The sequence below is a fragment of the Choloepus didactylus genome, chromosome Y, assembly GCF_015220235.1.
Source record: "Choloepus didactylus isolate mChoDid1 chromosome Y, mChoDid1.pri, whole genome shotgun sequence".
Lineage (NCBI taxonomy): Eukaryota > Metazoa > Chordata > Mammalia > Pilosa > Megalonychidae > Choloepus > Choloepus didactylus.
In genome coordinates, this window is record NC_051335.1 from 14,484,748 (window position 1) to 14,507,579 (window position 22,832).

Consider the following 22,832-nt stretch of genomic DNA (forward strand, 5'->3'; position numbering starts at 1 on the left):
TCAATGAAGTTTGGTGAAGAGAAAGAACTAAGCTCTAGATTTATAAATGTAATTATCACTCAGGGCCATAAAGAGTCCATGTTTAGCCAAAACTTCTAGCCAGAAGTTGCCCGTGGCAATTGAGCTGCTTAGTCTCTGCCTGTCAAGTCAAGGAGAGGAAGACAGCCAGAGGGAAACTACGATTAGAAAATGCACCTGGGAAAACCACTAGGGCCTGCTTTGGGTTTTCTAATGGGTCAACCTTTTGTTTTTACTGGAGTTTCTTACTATAACTCTCTTATCAGTGAATATTGACTAACTTAGTTGGCTTCTTTGCAAAATGCTGGCCATAAACAACACAGAGTGCTTTTGTTTAGGATACACTTGCCAAAGAACTTAGCACATTTAGTGGGTGATTATCCCAGGCTGAGCTATTTGAGTTTTATAGTCATAAAGCCATAATCTTGACAATAGCTACAGTGGGTTTCAGTGTCCATTTTATTATTGTAAAAGCACACTTATTAGGTTTTGTTTTAGTACAGACGTATAAAGAAGAAAACAAAAATAGCCATTTATCCCACAGCTTAGACCTCTAGAAAACAAACAATTATGCTCACAGCTAGCAAATTTACACTGCGTAGAGACATGAAATAAAAAGCAGTAATTCCCCCTTCCCTCTCTTCCCACTCCTCTCTCCCCAAAGGAAACCACAATTAACTGTTTTTGGATAACCTTTAAAAGAATTTTCTATAATACACACACACACACGTACTTTCTTCAAAAAGAGTTAATTTGAATGACACAAACTGCTTACATTTGCCTAATCAAAATTTAAAACATTTATTCCAAAACTCCTTTGATCACCCACCATCCCAAATTGTCTCTAAGAGATAATCTCTTTGATCACTTTCATATATATATTTTACAGACCATTTCTGTGCATTTACATACACATTATAAACTCACAACCATAGGATAGATGGCCATTTAAAAATTATAACTGATATTCTACTATATATACATATTTCTCTGTACCTTGATTTACTCCATCATATGTCTTGGAAATTTTTCCATGTTAGAATGTTAAGACCTACCTCTTTCTTTTCATTTCCTGCCATAGCAGTCCATAATACAATTATAACATGATCAAGTCATTCTCCTCCTACTGGATAATTAGCTACATCACATTTTTTTTTTTTTTTTTTTTTTGTCTCATTCAACTTCAAATTTTATTTTCATTACATTGGATTTGGTGAAGGGAAGGAATCTGGAATGAATGCATGGATCTGCGATATTCTGTTATATCTCAAACAGAATTGGCATCCAAGTTCAAGTTTTCTTGAAGACCAAGATCTTTATCAGTTAGAGGCGGTTGACCACTGCAGCTGGGATGTGGGGTCTTCTGGGAGAATGGCAGGATACAGGTATGGAGGTGACCATGGAGGGCTTGGGGTCCAGGGCACCCATCCTGGTACCTGAGGGTTCTCCGTGTAGATCACATGTGGGAAAGTCCACATCAGCTCTTCAAGGGGCATGACGATGGTGCAGGCCTGGAGCTGGAACTCAGGAGGTGGAAGGTTGGCCACATCTGCATGGGGGCAACCTGAGGAGATGCTGTCCTCCCAGTTATACTCCATTATCCTGTATAGGGCCTCTCCATAAGGACAAGGCAGGGGTTCAGTCCTTGGCTTCTGGTTGGCCTCATGTATAGTCCAATATAAGTCCGTCAAACTTATCAACATGTGGAGACATTGTCGCCAGCTCTTCTTTATGCCCCTCTTCCTGAGCCCCTGGGCAATTGATTTCGACAACACGTAATTCTTTTTTTTCTGAATGGGATATGTCACGTGTTCAAGGGATTCCCATTCCTGAAGGAAACTCCTGATTTCCTCATCACTCCAAGGAGTATTTAGCTGGCCTGAGAGCTTCTCTGGTTCTTCAGTGTCTTCTTCCTCTACTTCCTGGAGATTTCTAGTAATTTCAGGCTGAAACATCACTTCCTCCATTTTTATCCCTGAGCTTTCTCCTGAGAGTCTTTTCTCTGCAGCCATAGCGCCTAATCCGGGGTGGGGAGAGCTGGCACTTACAGTTGCAGAGATTCAGGTAGGTACGGAGGCCCCGAGTGTGGAAATCTGTTTGCTTCTCTCTGCTGTGTGGAGTCTCCTACATCACATTTTTCTCTTATAAGCAGTGCAGCAGAGGGCATATGTAGACATGAGTCCAGAGTGCCCAGGAGCCAGTGATTGGGCAGTGGTTCTCACAGTGTGGTCGCAGGCCCAGTAGCATCAGCATCACCGGGAGTTTGTTAGAAATGCAAATTTTGGACCCCACCTCAGATTTGACTCAAACTGAGGGTGGGGCCCAGCAGTCTGTGGCTTAACATGCCCTCCAGGTGATTCTGATGCATGATGAAGTCTGAGAACTACTGGCAGGAATATTTTTGGGTATATACGTACATACCTATGTATGTATATGTACATATACAGTCAGTTCTATGATAAAATGATCTGTGTGTTTCAAAAATCATTGTATTATGCAAAATAAAAGCCACAGGACTTAAGGGAAAAATGGGGTCAGGGGAACAAGAATCTAAAACTTCAACAGTAACACCTAAAAAACAAAGCAAATGCTAGGAGCCTAAAACAAACATTAACACAGTTTTACACATGTTAAATGGGTAAGAAATCCATAAATGTCACAATAAATACGGCACTTTCCACCTTGCTTGAGGAAATGGCATTGGAGAGGTTGCAGCTTGTGAGTTACTGTGAAGTGGTGGAAGGAAGGTCATCTGAAATTGGAAGGGAAGTCCCCAGATGCGGATGGACGTGGCTCCTCGCACACACAGTGAACTGAAGTAGCTGGTTGATTTTGAGGGGTGTGTGCATGTGCATTTTGTATATTCCTATGCAGCTCAGTTCAGCTGGATGCAGTTGTCTGCTTTTGCCTAGAAATTCATGGACAAAATTGCACATAAGCAAATGCAAAATTGGAGTTATGCCCAATTATTCCCCTAATAAGTCAGTCACATTGGGACCAATTTGTCTTTTCAATATGTGTAATAGCACTGTCTGTACATACCTATGCATACATACGTTCACATATATATAACACAAAAGGTGACTCCATACACTGAACTAAATGCTGTTTTGTTCATTTAATATTTTCCACTTAATTTATCTTAGAGCCTTTTCCATATCAGCACAGTTACTCATTTTTTAAAAAATAGCTTTTAAAACATTACAGGATGAGTAAATTGCTCTTCAAAATGCTTACAACAATTTATACTCTCACCAACAGGCTTCCTACACCCTGGCCAATATTGCCTGTTATCAAATGTATTTTATCTTGCCAATCAGTTAGTTAAAAAAATTATCTCTTCCTCCTCTGTCCCCCCTTTCTCTCTCCACACACACACACACACACACTTATACCGTGGGAATGCCTCCCATAAATATACCAATGGAAAAAGGAGTTTTAAATGTGTGAAACAAGTGGTGGGCCCAAAGTGGGGAAAAAAAAGGAATAAAATGGATATGTGAGAACACAGAAGAAAAGCCTATTAAAAAGGGAAAGAAAAAAATTCCTTTCCATTTATTATTTTTTTTTTTTTTACTTCTAACTTGGCTAAATACAATTTGTCTACTTTATGAGATAAGATACTGAGTTGACCCTGTTGGGATTCAATCTATCACTCTAGCTAGTTGACATCTCCAAAAATGCAGCTGAAACCATTAATCCATTCGCTTCAGCCCAACATGCCTAAGGGCATCAGATTATTTTGTTTATCAGTATTAGGTTCTGTGGCCCTGACAAGCTGAGCAGATACAGCTGATCAAGGGTACTGTGATGGCTTAGGCGTGTGAGTTTGGGGCCTCAAACAGTAACAGCAGCAGACTTAGAGATGCAGGCAGGTGTCAGATGTTTTCCTGTGAAGAAGTTGGCAGTGGACATACATGCTTGCAGCTGGGCACATTGCCAGGCAGGGATGCCATAATAGTTTAATAATTAAAATCACGTGGGTTTATGATCATTGTTCTTATTAGCAAGTATCATTGCGTTTTGATGAGATATTGTGTGGAACTGGCTTTTCATATAAACACTGTCATTTGCATATATATGTAATATTTGTTTGTATATATATTCAAGCCAGGCTGACTTACTAAAAGTGATAACCAAAAAAAAGAGGATAGACTATTGATGTAAGGATGTGGAAGATATTTAAGAGTGTGTAGGAATTATGAAGGTGAATATGATGTTCCCCCTTCTATGTTCTATTAGATGCATTTTCCTTTATATGGAAGCAGCAGGAGGAGAGAGCTGGGTCTGCCTCTCTTTTATAATTAAGGTTTTGCACTTTGAAATCTCAAACTATGATATGATTATTGATAAAATATTTTAAAATGGTTATATATGGAGAGAGAAAGGACATTTCACTTCTCAATTAAAGATTTGCTTCCCTGCTCTCTTTTCCTCCTCATAGTGTCCTGTCATGGAGGGGAGGTAGCATGAAAGTATGGAGAGGGAGGAAAAAACATTTTAACTATAAAAGAACTTTCGGTCTCATGGGGCCTAGAGCAATTGCTCTGGAGGAGGCAAGAACATTGCAGAGTGCTATTTATGTATTTATTTACTTTACTTTGTTTATTTTTACTGTCTTTTGCATTCCCAGCTGTGAAGGCTTTTAAGTGCCTCACCAAAATTACATAATTTGTATTTCATAACTCATACATGCATATGTATTTTGTTCTTACCAGAACAGTGGAAATGCTGCATGGAACTAACTCAGCCTTTTTATTTTCACTTCTTAATACATGTACATTCTACCAATTCTGTCTTTGCCTTATGAGTGAGGAAGGACTGAATGGAAAAGAAACTAGGTTGCCCTGTCTTTCTCTTTCCTCTTATGTCATCATTTGCAGGGTAAGTGGTTGGATAATACAGGGAAGTAATGCAAGTAAGAAAGAATAGGATAGGGTTCCTTGGTTGTTCGTATTTCTTAGAACGCCATGGCCTTCTTTTGGTAATCAAAGCAAATACTGGTTCAAATGGAAAGCATGGCCTCTTAGGGCTGTCCGAGTCCCCCAGCCCCCACCTTACTCAGTTGGAGAAGTAACTTGCTTTGAACCTTGCTGAACTTGCACACACGGTGGGTCCACCGGAGTTCTGTGCTCACAGGGCATATAGGAATGGCAGATATGTATATTGCGTGCATCTCCTCCTCTCACATGCATGCTCCATTGTCACCTTGGACTTCACTTACAAAACAGAAGTCCAAAGATAAAATTACTAAGAATTTCAAGGCAGCAATAACAGCACATGAAACCAAATGTGGGGCCCTTCTGCACACAGGGCCGTTTCTGCGTCAGGAGAAGCTGCTAGACAGCCTGAAGTCTCAAGCACATGCTTAGTATGAAGGGGCCCACTTCACAGCAGACTGACACTGCCAGTGGTGTATCCATGCAAAATGGTTTCCTTGAAACTGGTTTAATGTGCTTATTTCAACTTCAGTTGAATTTGTTTCCACAGAGAGGCAGCTAGATCTCATAGAGGGCTCCCAGCTTCAAAGGAGTGCCTTGCAAATGGGCTTTTGAGACCTTAAGGTTACTAGCTGGAACCAGATACTCATCACTGAATCATTCTCTACATCTCTCTTAATTCTTTTTTTTTTTTTTTTTTTTTTTTTTTTTTGTCTTTCTCTCAGGATTTCCAGCAGGAGAGCTCCAGAAGCCTTTCTTTTGGGGAACAGAATATCCTCGGTGAGTAAATTAGTAAAGAAACCAGTTATTGACAAGTAAAGATGGAGGAACATGTTGGTTTGGCAGAGGACAGAATGTAAAGTCAAAAAACAAAACCAGTGGCTCTTCAGAAGAAAGAGATTATGGAACCTGGCATGGGTTGACCTCACTCTGACCATTTTAGGTGTTTTTTTTTCTGATCCTTTTTACCAGGGTGTTATGACTGGACAGGGAAGCCAAATTATACATAGGTAGCTTTCGTTTTTATGCATTTATTCACTCACCCATTGACTCACACTACAGATGTTTGGATCCTGAAGGATTTGGGGGATTTGAATTGATGGTGATGGGGCTAAAACCATTTCAGATGAAAGAAACCATGTGATAAGAAGAAGCAAAAGTGCTCATAGAATGGCAAAGAGCCTGCTTTGGCTGACCCAAGTATAAATGAAAGGGAGTAGTGGAAAAGAATGTTGCGGTTTGATATTGGAGAGTTCTGAATCTGGTAAGGAAGGAGCTTGGACGCTAACAGGCAACAGAAAATATTGAAGTTTTTGAGCAGGTAAGTAGGATAATCAGACATCTTTAGAAATGTAACTTTGGTAGCTATAGAATAGGTCAAAGGTGACAGTGTCTAGAATTAGGGATACCAGTTTAAGGGCCATTAATCCTAACAAATTGGAGAATTGTACAATTTGTAATTTCCATATACAATGGGGATTCTGGTAATATTCACTGTCAATAATATCACTACTTTTATTATATGCCTTTGCTTGCTCTGGTGCTTTAATACACGGAAGATTAGTCTTGATTTTAAATGTTTAGTCTCTTCTCTTACGTTTGGATGAATGACAATTTATATATGGTAATGTAGTTAGAAAAGATATGGGATCACATACATATATAAATAAGAGAAATTCAGTGGTAATGTCTTGATTTTGTCTTCCCCAGAAGCAGATCCTGTGACAAGGATTCAAGTGCAAGTAATTCTTTGGGGAAGTGACACCAGGAAACACTAGCAGGAGAGTGGGAAGTGACATAGGGAGGAATGGAAGCCAGTAAAGTGCATTGTTATGAGTCTTCTATGGCTGCTGTAACAAATTACCACAAACTTATAGGCTTAAAACAACACAGATTTATTAGCATACAGGTCTATAGGTCAGAAGTCTGACACAGGTCTCAGTGGGCTAAAATCCAGGTGGTGGCAGGCCTGTGTGCCTTCTGGAGGCTCTAGGGGGATCATTTGTTTCCTTGTCTTTTCCAGTTTCTAGAGACCACCTGCTTTCTTTGACTCATGGCCCCCTTCCTTCCTCTGCAAAATCAGCAAGATGTCATTGCTCTGACCATTCTTCCATTACCACATCTCCCTCTGACTTCCCTTTTCTGCCTCTTTGTTCAATTTTTAAGGACCCTCATGATTATAGTGGGTCCACCCAGATAATCCAGGATAATCTGCCTATTTTAAAGTCATTTCATTAGCAACCTTAATTCCATCTGCAACCTTAATTTCCCTTTGCCAAGAAATTAACATATTTACAGGTTCCAAGGATTACTAGGACATGGACATCTTTGGGAGGCCATGATTCTGTCTACCACGTATGTTACAGTGCCAGTTGTCACTGAGGGCAACTGGGGCGCAAGCCTGCTGGGGAACTGTAGAATATGCGTCAGAGTGATCCTACCCGAGGAGCAAAGGAGTTGAGATATGTATCCTCCAGCTCACCATCCATCATTAATTGAGGGCTGATACCAGGAACATTAACTCCCAGCCTTGGCTAAGAGGGCTCTCAGCTAGCCTCAGAGGCTGGCAGTTGGAAGCTGTCCAACTGGTGTGCTCAGAAATAGTGAGTGCTGAGGGAGGGTAGGCTTCCATAAAGCCCACTGCAGGGAAGCACCAGCATTAGACTAATAAAAATTCTAGATTTGTATTTAGCAAATCCATTACTGCCACCCCGCACTTCAGATGCAGAGTTTTCTTCAGTGTTCAGATATTTAGAATCAATTTTCCATAATTTTAATACTAGAAATATGTATTTCTGTAAAATTAAAGGTTTAGGATAAAGGGTCTCCAAACTCCCTCCAGACTCTTAAAGTTCTGGAATTTTTTGGTTTTGCTTATTGTTGACAATTTAACACAACTTCCACTATCATGGTTATGTAGCTGGAGACTTGGAAATACAGTTATGCCTTCCACATCACAGGAATTAGCCCTCATGATCTGGAAAATCCAAGTAAAATTTTTTTTCAGGGTTTTAGGAAACTCCCTAGCAGCCTCTTGATTGGCAGGTGCTGCCTAGTGTAGGCTAACCTCTCCCCTCCCCCCCACTTTCTTTTTTAATTTTCAAACCAGCCTTTTGCTGGCCTGAAAATCCATAGGAGTAGACCCTTCACCTTCATTTTCCTTTAGGGAATCATATAAGAACTTAGCCTTTTCTCATATGATGTGAAAGTCTACCAGAATGCCTCTTTTTTAAATTCAATTTTATTGAGATGTATTCACATACCATGCAGTCAAACAAAGCATACAGTCAGTTGTTCACAGCACCACCGCATAGTTGTGCATTCATCACCAAAATCAATCCCTGAACATTTTCATTACCACACACAAAAAAGTAATAAATATAAAAATTAAAGTGAAAAAGAACACTGGGTGCCTCCTTTTTTTTTCCCCCTATTTTTCTACTCATCCATCCATTAACTGGACAAAGGGGAGTGTGGTCCACATGGCTTTCGCAATCCCATTGTCACCCCTCATAAGCTACATTTTTATACAATCGTCTTCAAGATTCAGGGGTTCTGGATTGTAGTTTGATAGTTTCAGGTACTTGCTCTTAGCTATTCCAAGTCATTAGAACCTAAAAAGGGTTGTCTATATTGTGCGTAAGAGTGCCCGCCAGAGTGACCTCTCGGCTCCTTTTGGAATCTCTCTGCCACTGAATTTTATTTCATTTCCTTTTTTTTTTTTTAATCTTCATTTTATCGAGATATATTCACATACCACGCAGTCATACAAAACAAATCGTACTTTCGATTGTTTACAGTACCATTACATAGTGGTACATTCATCACCCAAATCAATCCCTGACACCTTCATTAGCACACACACAAAAATAACAAGAATAATAATTAGAGTGAAAAGAGCAATTGAAGTAAAAAAGAACACTGGGTACCTTTGTCTGTTTCTTTCCTTCCCCTATTTTTCTACTCATCCATCCATAAACTAGACAAAGTTGAGTGTGGTCCTTATGGCTTTCCCAATCCCATTGTCACCCCTCATAAGCTACATTTTTATACAACTGTCTTCGAGATTCGTGGGTTCTGGTTTGCAGTTTGATAGTTTCAGGTATCCACCACCAGCTACCCCAATTCTTTGGAACCTAAAAAGGGTTGTCTAAAGTGTGCGTAAGAGTGCCCACCAGAGTGACCTCTCGGCTCCTTTTGGAATCTCTCTGCCACTGAAGCTTATTTCATTTCCTTTCACATCCCCCTTTTGGTCAAGAAGATGTTCTCCGTCCCACGATGCCGGGTCTACATTCCTCCCCGGGAGTCATATTCCACGTTGCCAGGGAGATTCACTTCCCTGGGTGTCTGATCCCACGTAGGGGGGAGGGCAGTGATTTCACCTTTCAAGTTGGCTTAGCCAGAGAGAGAGGGCCACATCTGAGCAACAAAGAGGCATTCGGGAGGAGGCTCTTAGGCACAACCATAGGGAGGCCTAGCCTCTCCTTTGCAGCATCAGTCTTCCCAAGGGCAAGTCCCATGGTAGAGGGCTCAACACATCAAACTACCAGTCCCCGATGTCTGTGAGCACATCAGCAGCCATCGAGGTGGGGAAGCCCAACACCCCTGCATTCTTCCCCAGCTCCTCAGGGGGGCTCTGCATAATTTTTTCATTTTTTAAAAAATTAACTATTAACTATATTAAAAAAATAAAAAAAAAACATACAATAAAAAACATTTCAAACAAACCAAAACAAGGGAATAAGAAGAAGACAACTAACCTAAGATAACTACTTTACTTCCAACATGTTCCTACTCTATGCTAAGAAAGTAACCTAATATAGCAACATTTCTGTGAACTTGTTCCTACCATACCCACCAGAAATTAACAAACCACAGTCATTCCTGGGCATTCCCAGAATGTTAAATTTACCCACGATAGCTTATCTGTTCTTATTGTGTTGTCGCTCCCCCTTCACTAATTGCTCTCTATCTCTAGGTCCCTGTGCCAGTTTGAATGTATTGTGTCCCCCAAATGCCATTATCTTTGTGGTCTTGTGGGACAGACGTTTTGGTGCTGGTTAGATTTGCTTGGAATGTGCCCCACCCAGCTGTGGGTGGTGACTTTGGTGGGATACTGCCATGGAGGTGTGACCCCACCCATTCAGGGTGGGCCTTGATCAGTGGAGCCATATAAAACATGCTGACTCAAAGAGACTGAACGGAGTGCAGCTATGAGTGACGTTTTTAAGAGGAGTAAGCTTGCTAGAGAGGAACATCCCGGGAGAAAGCCATTTTGAAACCAGAACTTTGGAGCAGATGCCAGCCATGTGCCTTCCCAGCTAAGAGAGGTTTTCCGGACGCCATTGGCCATCTCCAGTGAAGGTACCCGATTACTGATGTGTTACCTTGGACGTTTTGTGGCCTTAAGACTGTAACCGTTTGTGGCCTTAAGACTGTAACTGTGTAGTGAAATAAACCCCCATTTTATAAAAGCCTATCCATCTCTGGTGTTTTGCATTCTGCAGCATTAGCAAACTAGAACAGTCCCCTACATCAGAATGCCTTTTTTGTAACAATCCTGCACATTTCTTGCCTTTATGTGTCATCTGCTGGCCTTAGCATGTCATCTGCAGCTTCTGCAAAACTCCCCCCAAATTCCCATTTAATTTCTTATGCCAACCCATGATATATCAAAACAATGATAGGGAAAGTCATGATGTGGAAGGGATAACTGTAGTGTAGTTAGGCTTTAAAGTTATTGATTCGTTGAATTTATTTATTGGGTCCTATGAGCATGATTTTCTGACATAAAATTCAGAAAAGTCGTAGAAACTTAGGAATTAATGTTAGTGTACCTTAGTTCTACTTTATGCTAGCCATGTTGGATACTTGAGTGTGAGATATGTATTTTTTTCCCCTAAAGAGTTCTGTGTCCTCACTAAAGCCATCCATTCTCTGTTGAGGCATTCACTCAACAAATAGCTATTTAGCATCTTCTGGGGTCTAGGAATTGGGAATTTGGAGATACTGGAGACGTGGGAGTCACAGTCCAGCAAGGTGGCTCCTCAGAAACTCCACAGAAACTTGTTCTTCAATAATAGATGAATAACCTTCAGGACAAGGGAGTGGGTATCCTTTCTGCTCACACTTGTCAGCTCACCCTCACCTGAGTATTGGGTCTAATTATGGGGACATCAGCAAGCTGGGTTGTTGCCACATGAGAGAATTTGGATGGAGTATGGCCTAGGACAACATTTCCCGACGCGTATTCTATGAAGTAGTAATAGAGGTAGTCATCCTCCCCTTCCCTCTCTTTTAGAGACTCACAGTACTCATCAGCATAGAAATTCCCAAGAAGAGCTGCAAGTAGGAAACCTATTTAAATATATTTAACCTAAATGTTCCCAAACTCCCCTTTCCCACCTCCATGTGGCAGTCTATTGATGTGGAATATGTTTTGGGAAATGTTTGTCTAGAATTCTTGACTGAAGAACAATTGAAAGAACTTGAGAAGAGAACAACTTTGAGGGGGAAACTTGCAGCTATCTTCGTATTTTTGAAGGCAAGTTAGGTGGGAGCATGATTTACTGTATTTAGGGAGAACAGAGGGTGTTCAGTTAGAGACTACACTAGACGAATATATGAAAGATACAGGAAGGAGATTTCAGATCATCATTAGGGAGAGCTATATTATTTACAACCATTTGAAGAGGGAATGGGCTACCTCAGAAGAGGGTAACCTCCTGGTCATTTGCAATGTCCAAGCAGAAGTCTTGGACATTTGAAACCCATTTGAAAGGTTTTGTTTGTTTGTTTGTAGAGGGAACTCATGCTTCTGGAAGGCAGTTGAAGTAGATGACCTTAAAACTACTTCCAACCCTGAGACTTCTATGAATTTTTGACTCAGGAATAGGGTTGCCCTTTCTTGATAAGAGCTTGAGATCATGGTTAGTCCAGATAGCAGTACAGTTGCTTAGTTGACAGCACATCTTGCACATTTGTTAAACTCATTGGGTAGTAAGAACAAAAGAGTAACAGAGTAGGTGGTAAAACTGTCCTCTTCCCCAATTTATTTTGGGAGGCTAGCTTTTTCTCTGCAGAAAGCTTCCTTGTATATGGCCTGTGGTTGTATTTCAGAAGGCATACAAGTTTATTTTTTTATGACATGCTATTTTAATAATGTCTGTTGATAAAATGGAGGATGTGAAACATCATTGTAAGGCTTAGTCATATAAAATTACTTTTTCTTTGTCTCTCATCTAAGGGATTGTGATTATGTAACTGAGAATTGAAACTTACAATGATTCAATCATTTTCTGAAATCTCTATTACTCTTTGCAGATGGACGGCTTGTTGGAGCAGTCCCTCTTCAGGGACATTTCTTACAGAGAAGTTTCTATAAGCTTTCATTGTTCATCCCTTAAATTCATCTAGTCAACAGCATTGACCAAGGGTTGTAGATGACTCAGATTCTCAGGGCTGAGAGACCAGGAAATACTAGATGTTACAGGCTGTGCAGCAATGACTACTGTTGCAAAAATTAGCGCTGTGTAAAATTACAAGTTTGTCACATTCTGCTATGATAGTTCTATGATTGAAATGCATAATTTTACTCTTAGTTCTTTAATGAAGGTTTGCAATGATGGAAAAACAGTAGGAAACATTTTTTTTTAAATGCAAATTACCTTGCAGGAAAGAAATACAAAGAAAAGAATTGCCACCAAGGGGAGAAATTAAATCTTACAGCACTTCCTTGGGTATAGTTGAGACAAACAGTTAGCATGTTAAGGATCATTATGTCCTGTAATAACGTGTTGCTTCAAAATTTCCATTCCTTCCAGTTATAGGTCCTATCTATTTGTTGGGTGACTTTGATGTTGCATATCAGGAACCAACTGTGAAATATTTTTAGCTTAACTGCAAATCTCATGAAGACTCCTCATAATAAAGATTTACATGGTCCACTATAATCCTTAGCCACAATTTAAATAACAAAAATAAGTTACATGTAGATCAGTCACTTGCATGATATGGTAAAATTAATTAATCAATTAATTAAATCTTTGTCACCTTCTTCCTGGTTATTAGGTACGGAGAATTTAGCAGTGAACAAGTAGATAGATGATGGTTTGGCTTTCATGGAACTTACAGTTGAGATAGAAAATCACAGACATACATGCATATGGAAACCTACTTACTGATTTCTTCAAATATCATTAATATGCTTTTTGTCAGTTATCTATTGTTACATATCAAAGCATCCTGTAACAACCATTTATTGGCTGATGAGTCTGCAATTTGCGCAGGATTGAGCCGAGACAGCTACTCTGTGCTCCATGTGTTGTTGGCAGGTAGCAGCTTGGCTAGGACTGGAGGATCTAAGATGACTTCACTTGCATGTCTGGTGTCTCATTTGGGTTGACTCGAATGGCTGGGGCCTGACTAGACTTTTCTGTCTTCCTTCAGAGTCTCTCAGCTTTGGGGGTCTCTTGCTCAATTTTTACTTGGCCTCTCTCTCTCTTCAGTTAGGTAGTCGAACTTCTTGACATTGTGGCTGACTTCCAAGAGGATGGAAAATGGAAGCTACCAGGCCTCCTTAAAGTCTAGGCCCAGAAGTCACACCCTGTCACTTCCTCTTCATTCTGTTGGTTGCAGCAGGTCCCAAGGCCAGTACAGATTCAAGGGAAGGAAAATGGATTGCCTCTTGATGGGAGAAGTGGCACGTGTATTCAGGGGTATGTGGAATTGTTGGCGGCCACCTTTGTAGATAATTTACCACATCCTTCTTCAGAGGTGAACAGAAATAATGTAATGCCTTTTCCAAATAGGGTTAAGGCTTCACGATCTTCGCTACTTGCTTGTGAGCTTCTCTGTCACAGAAGCAGAGGAACGTGACTACCTTTGAAAACAGAGTGATCCCTTTTATTCTCTGCTCTAGTCCTTTTTTATGAACACATTTGGAAAACAATTTAACTTCTAAGGCTAGAATGACTTTTCAACAAGTTCCCAGATAAAAAATAAATGGTATGTTTACTGACAAGATCTTTTCAAACCCTGCCATTGCTTTGAGTGTTTATAAATATAATATACAGCTCAAGCAGGTATAGAATCATAGAAATCTTAGAGCTGGAAGAGACTTTAGAAATCATCTCTTTCACATCCCTAATTTCACAGGGGTAGGAGACTAAGGTCCATAGAGGGTCATAGTGACAATGTTAGAATTTATATTTGTCCATTTCAATTAGAAGGGTATGTTTAGATCTTTTTTTAATGCAATTTTGTGGCTGTAGTTATTTGATTGCTATTATTATAGTTACTAGAAAACAGATTATCTCGGCTTTTCATTGAAAAAATTTAAAAGGTTCTGCTGAGATTCATTCTTGTAATCATATAAAAATTATGTATTTATACCATAGATCTCTGAGTTATGGCGCTATAGGGGTAATTGTTGGACATGAATTTACACATGGATTTGATAATAATGGTAAGTACTGATTCATTTTATAAGCTGCTGCTTTTATAATAATGTTAACTTTATGGATGTTAATTGTTGCTATTGTCTTTGCATAGCGGCATCATCATAGATTGAAGATTATCCAAAGCAATATGATTGCTGATTGAAGACTTCCCCCATGTCTTGCTGTGATAGCTTGCAATAAATAAATAATCGTTCTCGTTGGTGACAGAAGTAGGATGAAAAAAAGACCCTGTAATTTCAATGAAGTTAGCTTTGTGTTTAGATCAGGATTGCCAGAGCAGCCACAATAGATACAGGAATTGCTTTTTAGCTTCTGCCCTTTGTCATTTCTTTATTTACCATGTTGAGGTTCTTCCTGGAGGTATGTGCTCTGCTCCAAAGAGGATTATATGTGCTGCCAAGTGAAGACTCACCAAGTTAGGATTCCAGGGCTTGGATGACTGGTTCCTTTATACTATTTCAAGGATTATGTGATGCTTAATCACTATGTTTCTCTATACTAGTGGGTATATTCAGAAAACATTAAAAAGGCTATGTGTTTCTAATAATGCATAACATAGAATATGATATGTATCCTGAAGACATTTCAGCAAAAGGAAAAAGCAGAATGTGACATAAACTAAAGAAATGATCTCCCTTTGAGTGTCATCATTGTTTTGTAATCAGTACTCTTTTCTCCTTTAACTTCAGAGTGTTATTGGAAAGCCACACAAAATCTCTGAAATTTATGTATTACCGAAAATTGCTATCACGTACACATCTATGCACTGGTTTACAGGCAAACTCAAGAACATGGCTGGCCCAAGACAACATTGTATAGAAGGGTACCTCTTTCTTCCATACTTGCAGTAGCTCCTTTCCTGAGTGCCTACTCCAGGTCCAGAGACCCTTTGGTTCTTCTTTTTCTGGATGATTCTTCCTTGAGTCCCACCAGCCCTACCTTAATCACAGGATTTTTGCTCCCCTGGTCTCCTACTCCGTGTTAAAAAAGGAGAAGCAAAAGCTGGTGAACATCTCCTGGATCTGGGCCTTTCTTCCTAGGAAATTTAAGTACATTTCTCCCCCAGAGCCTTCTGGAGTCTCTCTCAAAGGACAGAATCTAATGATGGAGATTTCACTCTGTAACCAATACTTAGAACAGTGCACTGCACATAAGTACATGCCCAGTAACTATTTAATGATTGGTTGGTTAGGGGGTGGAGGCCAGTAACTCTGTGCTATCCCAGAGGGTGGTAGTGGCATCCAGCCTTGCTGAAGAGCTGTGGATTGTTCCAATTAGCACCTTTCCTTAGGGAACCTACTTGTAAGCCCAACAGAGAGTTCCCTGTATAATTACATTTAAACTATACCTCTGATTCCAAAAGTAACATAGAAGATTGTCCAGAATGTGCCCCAACTTTTGTTCTGAGGGCTATGGAAAAATGAAGTGTGAATGTGTAGCAAGAAGGCATTTGTAACTCATCTTTTTTTTTTTTCCCATTATGTTTGAGAGATTTTCATTCTCACTGCAGGTTCTCCTTTTAGAGCAACCTTCCTTGTCTTAGTGGGACAGATGGGCCTTCCATCCACACTGATAGCTGTGGAATGATTCATAACAGAGGTTTTATGTGTCTCTTGGCTCCTGGCAACTTGAAGGAAACACGTTCCTGTCAGGCTGAGTCAGGGTCCATGGTCGCAGTGTGAATGACTCACTGCGGCTATTGCAATGATCGTGTGGAATTTCACTGATAGCAATGCTCTGATCCTCTCACAGGCTTTCTGAATGAAGCCACTCAATGTCATAATCCAGAGAAGGTTTTGGGTCAGATCAGGTGAAAGCAAAGACTGGTGCATGTGATAAATTGATGAATCTTATTTTTGAAATGCTCTTTGTTCCTTAGCAGAGAAGAACTTCCTCGGTGCTCTTTCTCCAGTCCTCTTTTTGCATTTCACCTGCAACTTGACATTGGCAAGAATGCAGGAGCTGCTCCTGGGAGGCATGCTCCCTGCTACTGTGATTGCTTCTTGAAGGCTTGTGGAAGGGAAGGAGAGGAAAGATGAACAATTTAGCTTTCATAAATAACTCAAATATCGTTTTGGTTTTTCCTGTTGCTAGGTAGAAAATATGATAAAAATGGAAAACTGGATCGTTGGTAGTCTACTGACTCAGAAGAAAAGTTCAAAGAAAAAACAAAGTGCATGATTAACCAGTATAGCGGCTATCACTGGAAGAAAGCAGGCCTAAATGTGAGTACAACTGTGGTTAAGGAGACACCGTGCAGGTCGTGTTTCCTCATTTGGAAGCTAGATTGCTTTAGACCAGTGGTTTTAGAAGCGTGGTCCCTGGACCAGTAGCGCCAGCTTCCTTCGGAACTAGAGAGACATGCAGATTCTCAGGCCCTACCCCACACCTATTGAATGAGAAACTCTGGGGGTGGGGCCCAGCAAGTGATTCTGATACAAGCTAAAGTGTGAGAATGACTGGTATAAACATTAGTTTGGTTTCCTACATCCAGATTAATATAGAAAATCCTGTTGCACAAATAAATAATACAATTCTCATAAATCTCCTCTGTCCCATATCATTCTTTGAAATTTCCTTCGAAACTACCTCTCTAATTTGAACTAATAGGCCTAAATTTGTTAAGAGTTCTAAGTTGTAGAAGTCTGAACAAAAGACATCCATTTTTAAAATGTTTATTTTATTATTATAGTGCATGTATAATTTTCCATAAGGGCCCAAACAAAATCATTTTATCCATGCTTTATTCTGTGTGTGTGTGAAATTTGTTCCTTTCCATTTTTGCCTTAATCTCCACCCCCTTCCCCTTTTCCTCTCATTTCTCTGCCCTTCCTTACCTGTAATCAGTAATAACCCTGGGGTACGCTGTTTCTCAAGCTCGCATAGAGAGACATAAGCACCCACACTATGCACACACATACATATGTATGTATTTATATTTGTCAATGTTTATATTTTGAAAATGGGTTTCTTTATACTTCTCTGAATCTGCTTTCTTACTCAACAAAACATTGGAAAACTCCATCCAAGTCAATTGGTACAACATCAGTTCTTTGTTTTCAGTGGCTGTCTACAAGTCCATGGTGTGAATGTACTGTAACCTATTCAACTGATCTTTTGTTGAGGAACTATACTTTGTTTCCAAGTGTTTTGCCACAATGAATGCTGCAGAACTAAATTCTCTTATACATATTCTTATGCACATACTTTTTTTTTCTATGAGATCCTACTGTCACCAAAAATTATAACATATCCTATTTCCGTGAATGATATATGAAATAACATTTACGTATTGGGTTGTCATTTTCTTGTCAATATAGGAAAGGTTTTTTTTGTATTATAGTTGTTAAAAGTTTGTCTGTTATTCACATTATACATATTCTCCCCCCCAGTATATTACATATCCATTGGACTTTCTATATGATATCTTTTATCATAAAAAATTTTTAAATTCTGTATAGTCAAAGATACTGATCTCTCTTAAAAAGTAGTTTCTGCATTTTTATTCTTGGTTATGAAGGTGCCCCAACACCTATATTATGCCTGTAGTTTACTAGCTTTAAGGAAAGGTTTTATTGTTTCATTCTTTTAAATTTAAATATTCATGTATGCAAAATTTACTTTTCTCGAGTTTAATATGAGTTCACTTTTATTTTCTTTTAAATGGCATTTTTTGAGAAATACATTATTTTTCTCACTGAATTCAACTTCCATGCTTGTCAAATTAAAATCTCATGTAGATTGAGATCAATTTCTGAATAAGATAGTCTATACTGCTGATCTATTTGTTGATTTCTATACCAATTCCATATTACTGTGGCTTTATGGTATGTCTGACATCTGTCAATACAAGTTCTCTCTCACTGTTCTTCTGTATATTTGGTCATTCTCTGGCATTTAGACTTTGTATAAACTCCAAGATCATTTTATCCATTCTTTCCTCTACCCCTCCAAAAAATCCCATTGGGATTCTAATTTAAATCTCATTAAATATATGAAATTGGTATTTTTATGATAGTCTTCTTATCTACAAACATGGTATACCTTTCCATCTGTTTGGTTCTTATTTTAGGTTTTGAAATAAGATTTGATGATTTCTATTTCATGTGTATAGTGTCTTTCTTTTTAAATGTATTCCTAAGTATTTTATAATTTTTGTAGCTATTATGATTGGATTTTTTTCTGTTTCCTTCTCTAGTTATTATTTAGAGTAAATGAAAGCTGTTTATCTTAATTTCATCCAGCTAACTGAATACTCCTATTAAATTTTTTTACTAGAATAAATTGGCTTTTCAAGGTTAGCAATCATATCATCAACAGAAAGGATATTTTTACTTGTTCTTGTTTTCTTTTGTCACTGCATTTGCTAGAACTTCCAATCCACATCAATAGTGATGGTTCAGGTGGGCATCTCTGTCTAGTTTCTAACTTTAATTACGGTAATTTTATTGCATTGCCACTTAGAATAGTATCTGCTGTGTTTTTTATAAATGATTTTTATTAAATTTGTTTTCTTCTATGCCTCTTTTCCTTAGTGTCATTAGGAAGAATTGCTGAATTTGATCAAATGCCTTTTCAGCATCTATCAATATGATTATTTGTTTTTCTTCTTTTTTAACTTGTTTGTGTAATGAATTTTGTAGATAGATTTCTTTCATTGCTGGACTAAATGCTATTTTTCATAGTGTATTATTCTTTTAATACTTGATGGATTCTCTTGGTTACCATTGTATTTAAAATTTTTGTCACCAAATTCATAAGTGAGTCTAACCTGTTGTCTGTTTTCATTTTTTCCCCTTTCATTAAAAAAAAATCCTTATTGGGTTTTTCTGGCTTCATAAAATGAATTGGGGATCTTAACCATCTTTTTCTATGACATGGGAAAATATTAGTTGAACTTGACATTATATGTTCTTTAGAGGATAGGTAAAATGGTTTGGTTCCATTTTAAATGGTTAGAATAAGTTTTTTGCATCTTCTTGGGTCGATAATGGTTATCTGAGTTTACTACAAAATAATTCATTTCTCTCTGTTTTCAAATTTGGTTGCTGCAGAGATGCATATTGTATTTTTTATAGACTTTTTTTTAAATTAAATTCAGTTTTATTGAAATATATTCACGTACCATACAATCATCCTTGGTGTACAATCAGCTGTTCACAGTACCATCATATATAGTCATGCATTCATCACCATGATCTATTTCTGAACATTTTCCTTACATCAGAAAGAATCCGAATCAGAATAAAAAATGAAATTAAAAAAGAACACCCAAATCATCCCTGCCCCCCCCCACATATTGTATTTTTAAAGTAAATTTAATTTCTCCTTTTTCTGTGGTATGTCTCTTTTTCGTTTCTAATCTCATGTATGCAATCTCTTATATTTATACACACATGCATATTTTTTTAATTGTTTCTACCTTATGTGGGTAAAATTCAGTGACATCAATTATAGTCATAATATTGTGTCACCATCAATACCCAAATTTTTTATCACCCCAAGCAGAAATTCTGTACGCATTAACCAATAACTCCCCATTCCACACCACCCTGGTAACCTGTAACCTACTTTTGAATTTGCTTATCGCAGGTATTTCATGTGAGTGAAATCATACATTTGTCCTTTTGTGTCTGGCTTATTTCACTCAACAGGATGTCTCAGTTCATTCATGATGTAGCATGTATCAGAATTCCATTTCTTTTTAGGGCTGAATAACATTCCATTGTATGTATGTAGCACATTTTGTTTACTCATTCATCTGTTGATGGATGCTTGGGTTGCTTACACCTTTTGGCTAATCTTACCATTGCTGCTATGAACATTGTAGTACCAGTATCTATCTGAGTCCCTGTTTTCATTTCTTCTGGGTATATACTTAGAAGTGGAATTGGCGGGTCATATGGTAATTCTATACTCAATTCTCTGAGGAACAGCCAAACCGTTTTTCACAGTGACTGTAGCATTTTACATTCTCACTAACAATTCTCCACATGTTCACCAGCTCTTGTTACTTTCCGTTTTTAAAGTAATAGCCATCCTAGTAGGTTTAAAGTGTTATCTCATTGTGTTTGATTTTGATTTACATTTCCATAATAGCTGATGATGTTGAGCATCTTTTCCTGTGCTTATGAGCCATTTGTATATCCTCTTTGGGGAAATGTCTGTTCAAGTCCTTGACCATTTTTTAATTGGGTTGTTTGTCTTTTTTGTTGAGTTTTAATCTCATACACTTTTTTTCTTTTTTAATACAGTTTTATTGAGATATATTCACATATTCTACAATCATCCACAGTGTACAATCAGTTGTTCACAGTACCATTGTATAGTTGTGCATTCATCACCACAATCAATTTTGGACATTTTCCTTACTCCAAAAAATAAAAATAAAAGTAAAACAGAACATGTAAAACATTCAATACCCCACATCCCACCCTATTTTTCATTTAGTTTTTCTCCCCATTTTTCTACTCATCTGTCCATATACGGGATAAAGGGAGTGTGAGCCACAAGGTTTTCACAATCACACAGTCACACCATGTAAGCTACATAGTTAGTTATACAATCGTCTTCAACAATCAAGGCTACTGGGTTGCAGTTTGACAGCTTCAGGTATTTCCCTCTAGTCATTCTAACACACTAAAAACTAAAAAGGGATATCTATATAGCCCATAAGAATGCCCTCTAGAGTGACCTCTCGACTCCATTTGAAATCTCTCAGCCTCTGAAACTTTATTTTGTTTCATTTCTCTTCCCCTTTAGTCAAGAAGATTTTCTCAATTCCAGGTTCATCCCCAGGGGTCACGTCCCGCATTGCCAGGGGAATTTATACCCCTGGGATTCATGTCCCATGTAGGAGGAAGGGCAGTTATATTTCCTGCTGAATGGGCTTAGAATCTCATATACTTTTTTTTTTTGCTTTAAATTTTAATATTTTTATTAGAGCAGTTGTAGATTAATAGAAAAATCATGCAGAAAATACCGAGTTCCCATATATACCTCCTATTACTAACCCCTTGCAAAAGTGAGGTACATTTGTTACAATTGATGAAAGAATATTATTATAAATGGACTATGAACTATTTACTATTAATGTAATGGTTTACATTAGGGTTCATTGTTTATGACGTAAAGTCCTATGGGTTTTTTTTTAAAAATTTTATTCTAGTAACATGTATACAGACTAAAATTTCCCCTCGTAACCACATTCACATAAATAATTCATTGCAGTTAATTACATTCACAATGTTGGGCTACTATCACCACCATCCTTTACCAAAACTTTTCCATCACTCCAAACGGGAACTTTATACCAATTAAGCATTTACGCCCCATTGCCTGCCCTGACTGCAGCCCCTGCTAACCTGTATTCTAGTTTCTGGCCCTATGACTTTGCTTCTTCTAATTATTTCACTTCAGTGAGATCATACAATATCCATCCTTTTGCATCTGGCTTATTTCACTCAGCGTGATGTTTTCAAGGTTCATCCATGTTGTCACACATATCAGGACTTCACTCCTTTATACAGTTGCATGGTAGTCTGTTGTGTGGCTGTACCACATTTTGTTTATCCATTCATCAGCTGAAGAACCTCATATACTTTTGATCACTATTTCTTAATCATACTCAAAAGAGGGTTATCTACTTCAGTTTTTATTTTTAAAACTTTTTGATTTTTAAGTCCTTTCTTGTTTTTTTGTTTGTTTGTTTGCTCTATGTTTTATTATTTTCAAGCTTTGTCTTCATTAATTCTTTCTTCCAGAATTCTTGGGATTGTTTTACTTTTTTTCTGGTTTCTAAACATAGGCTACAAAGGCTATAAGTTTATGTAATTGTAAAGCAATTCATTTTTCTTTGAATATAATTTTTCCTTTACTCCAGTAAGCTTTGATATGAATAACTCTCCTTTTGTTGCTTTACACATAACTTACAATTTTCTTTTAATTTTATCTTTTTTTGCCAAAGAATTATCTAGAATATAGTTTCTTAATTTCACGATATTGCTTTTTTTGTTTCTTTTTTGACTAAAATAGTTTTTTTAACAGTTAATTTTATTGAGATTGTTCACATACCATACAATTACCCAAAGATCCAGAGTGCACAATCAGTTGCCCCCAGTACCATCATACAGCTGTGCATCCATCACCACAATTAATTTTTTTCAATTTTTAGAACATTTTTTATTACTCCAGAGAAGAAATAAAGCCAAAAAAAAGAAAACTCAAATCTTCTCATACCGCTAACTAACCCCCCCTCCATTATTGATTCATAGTATTGGTATAGTACATTTGTTACTGTTGATGAAACAATGTTAGTATAGTACTAACTGTAGTACATAGTTTGCAATCGGTATGTTTATTCCCTACATACCCCTCTATTATTAACTTCTAGTTATAGTGTCATACATTTGTT

General features: G+C 38.1%; 1 protein-coding gene across 1 annotated transcript in view; it reads left to right on the forward strand.

Moving 5' to 3' along the window:
• LOC119524022 (phosphate-regulating neutral endopeptidase PHEX-like) overlaps positions 1–22,832 on the forward strand; it is a 165,041-nt gene that overhangs the window by 118,754 nt on the left and 23,455 nt on the right. The window contains 3 exon segments of the mRNA XM_037822706.1: positions 5,684–5,738; positions 14,357–14,424; positions 16,514–16,644. Coding sequence (XP_037678634.1) covers positions 5,684–5,738; positions 14,357–14,424; positions 16,514–16,644 — 254 coding nt within the window.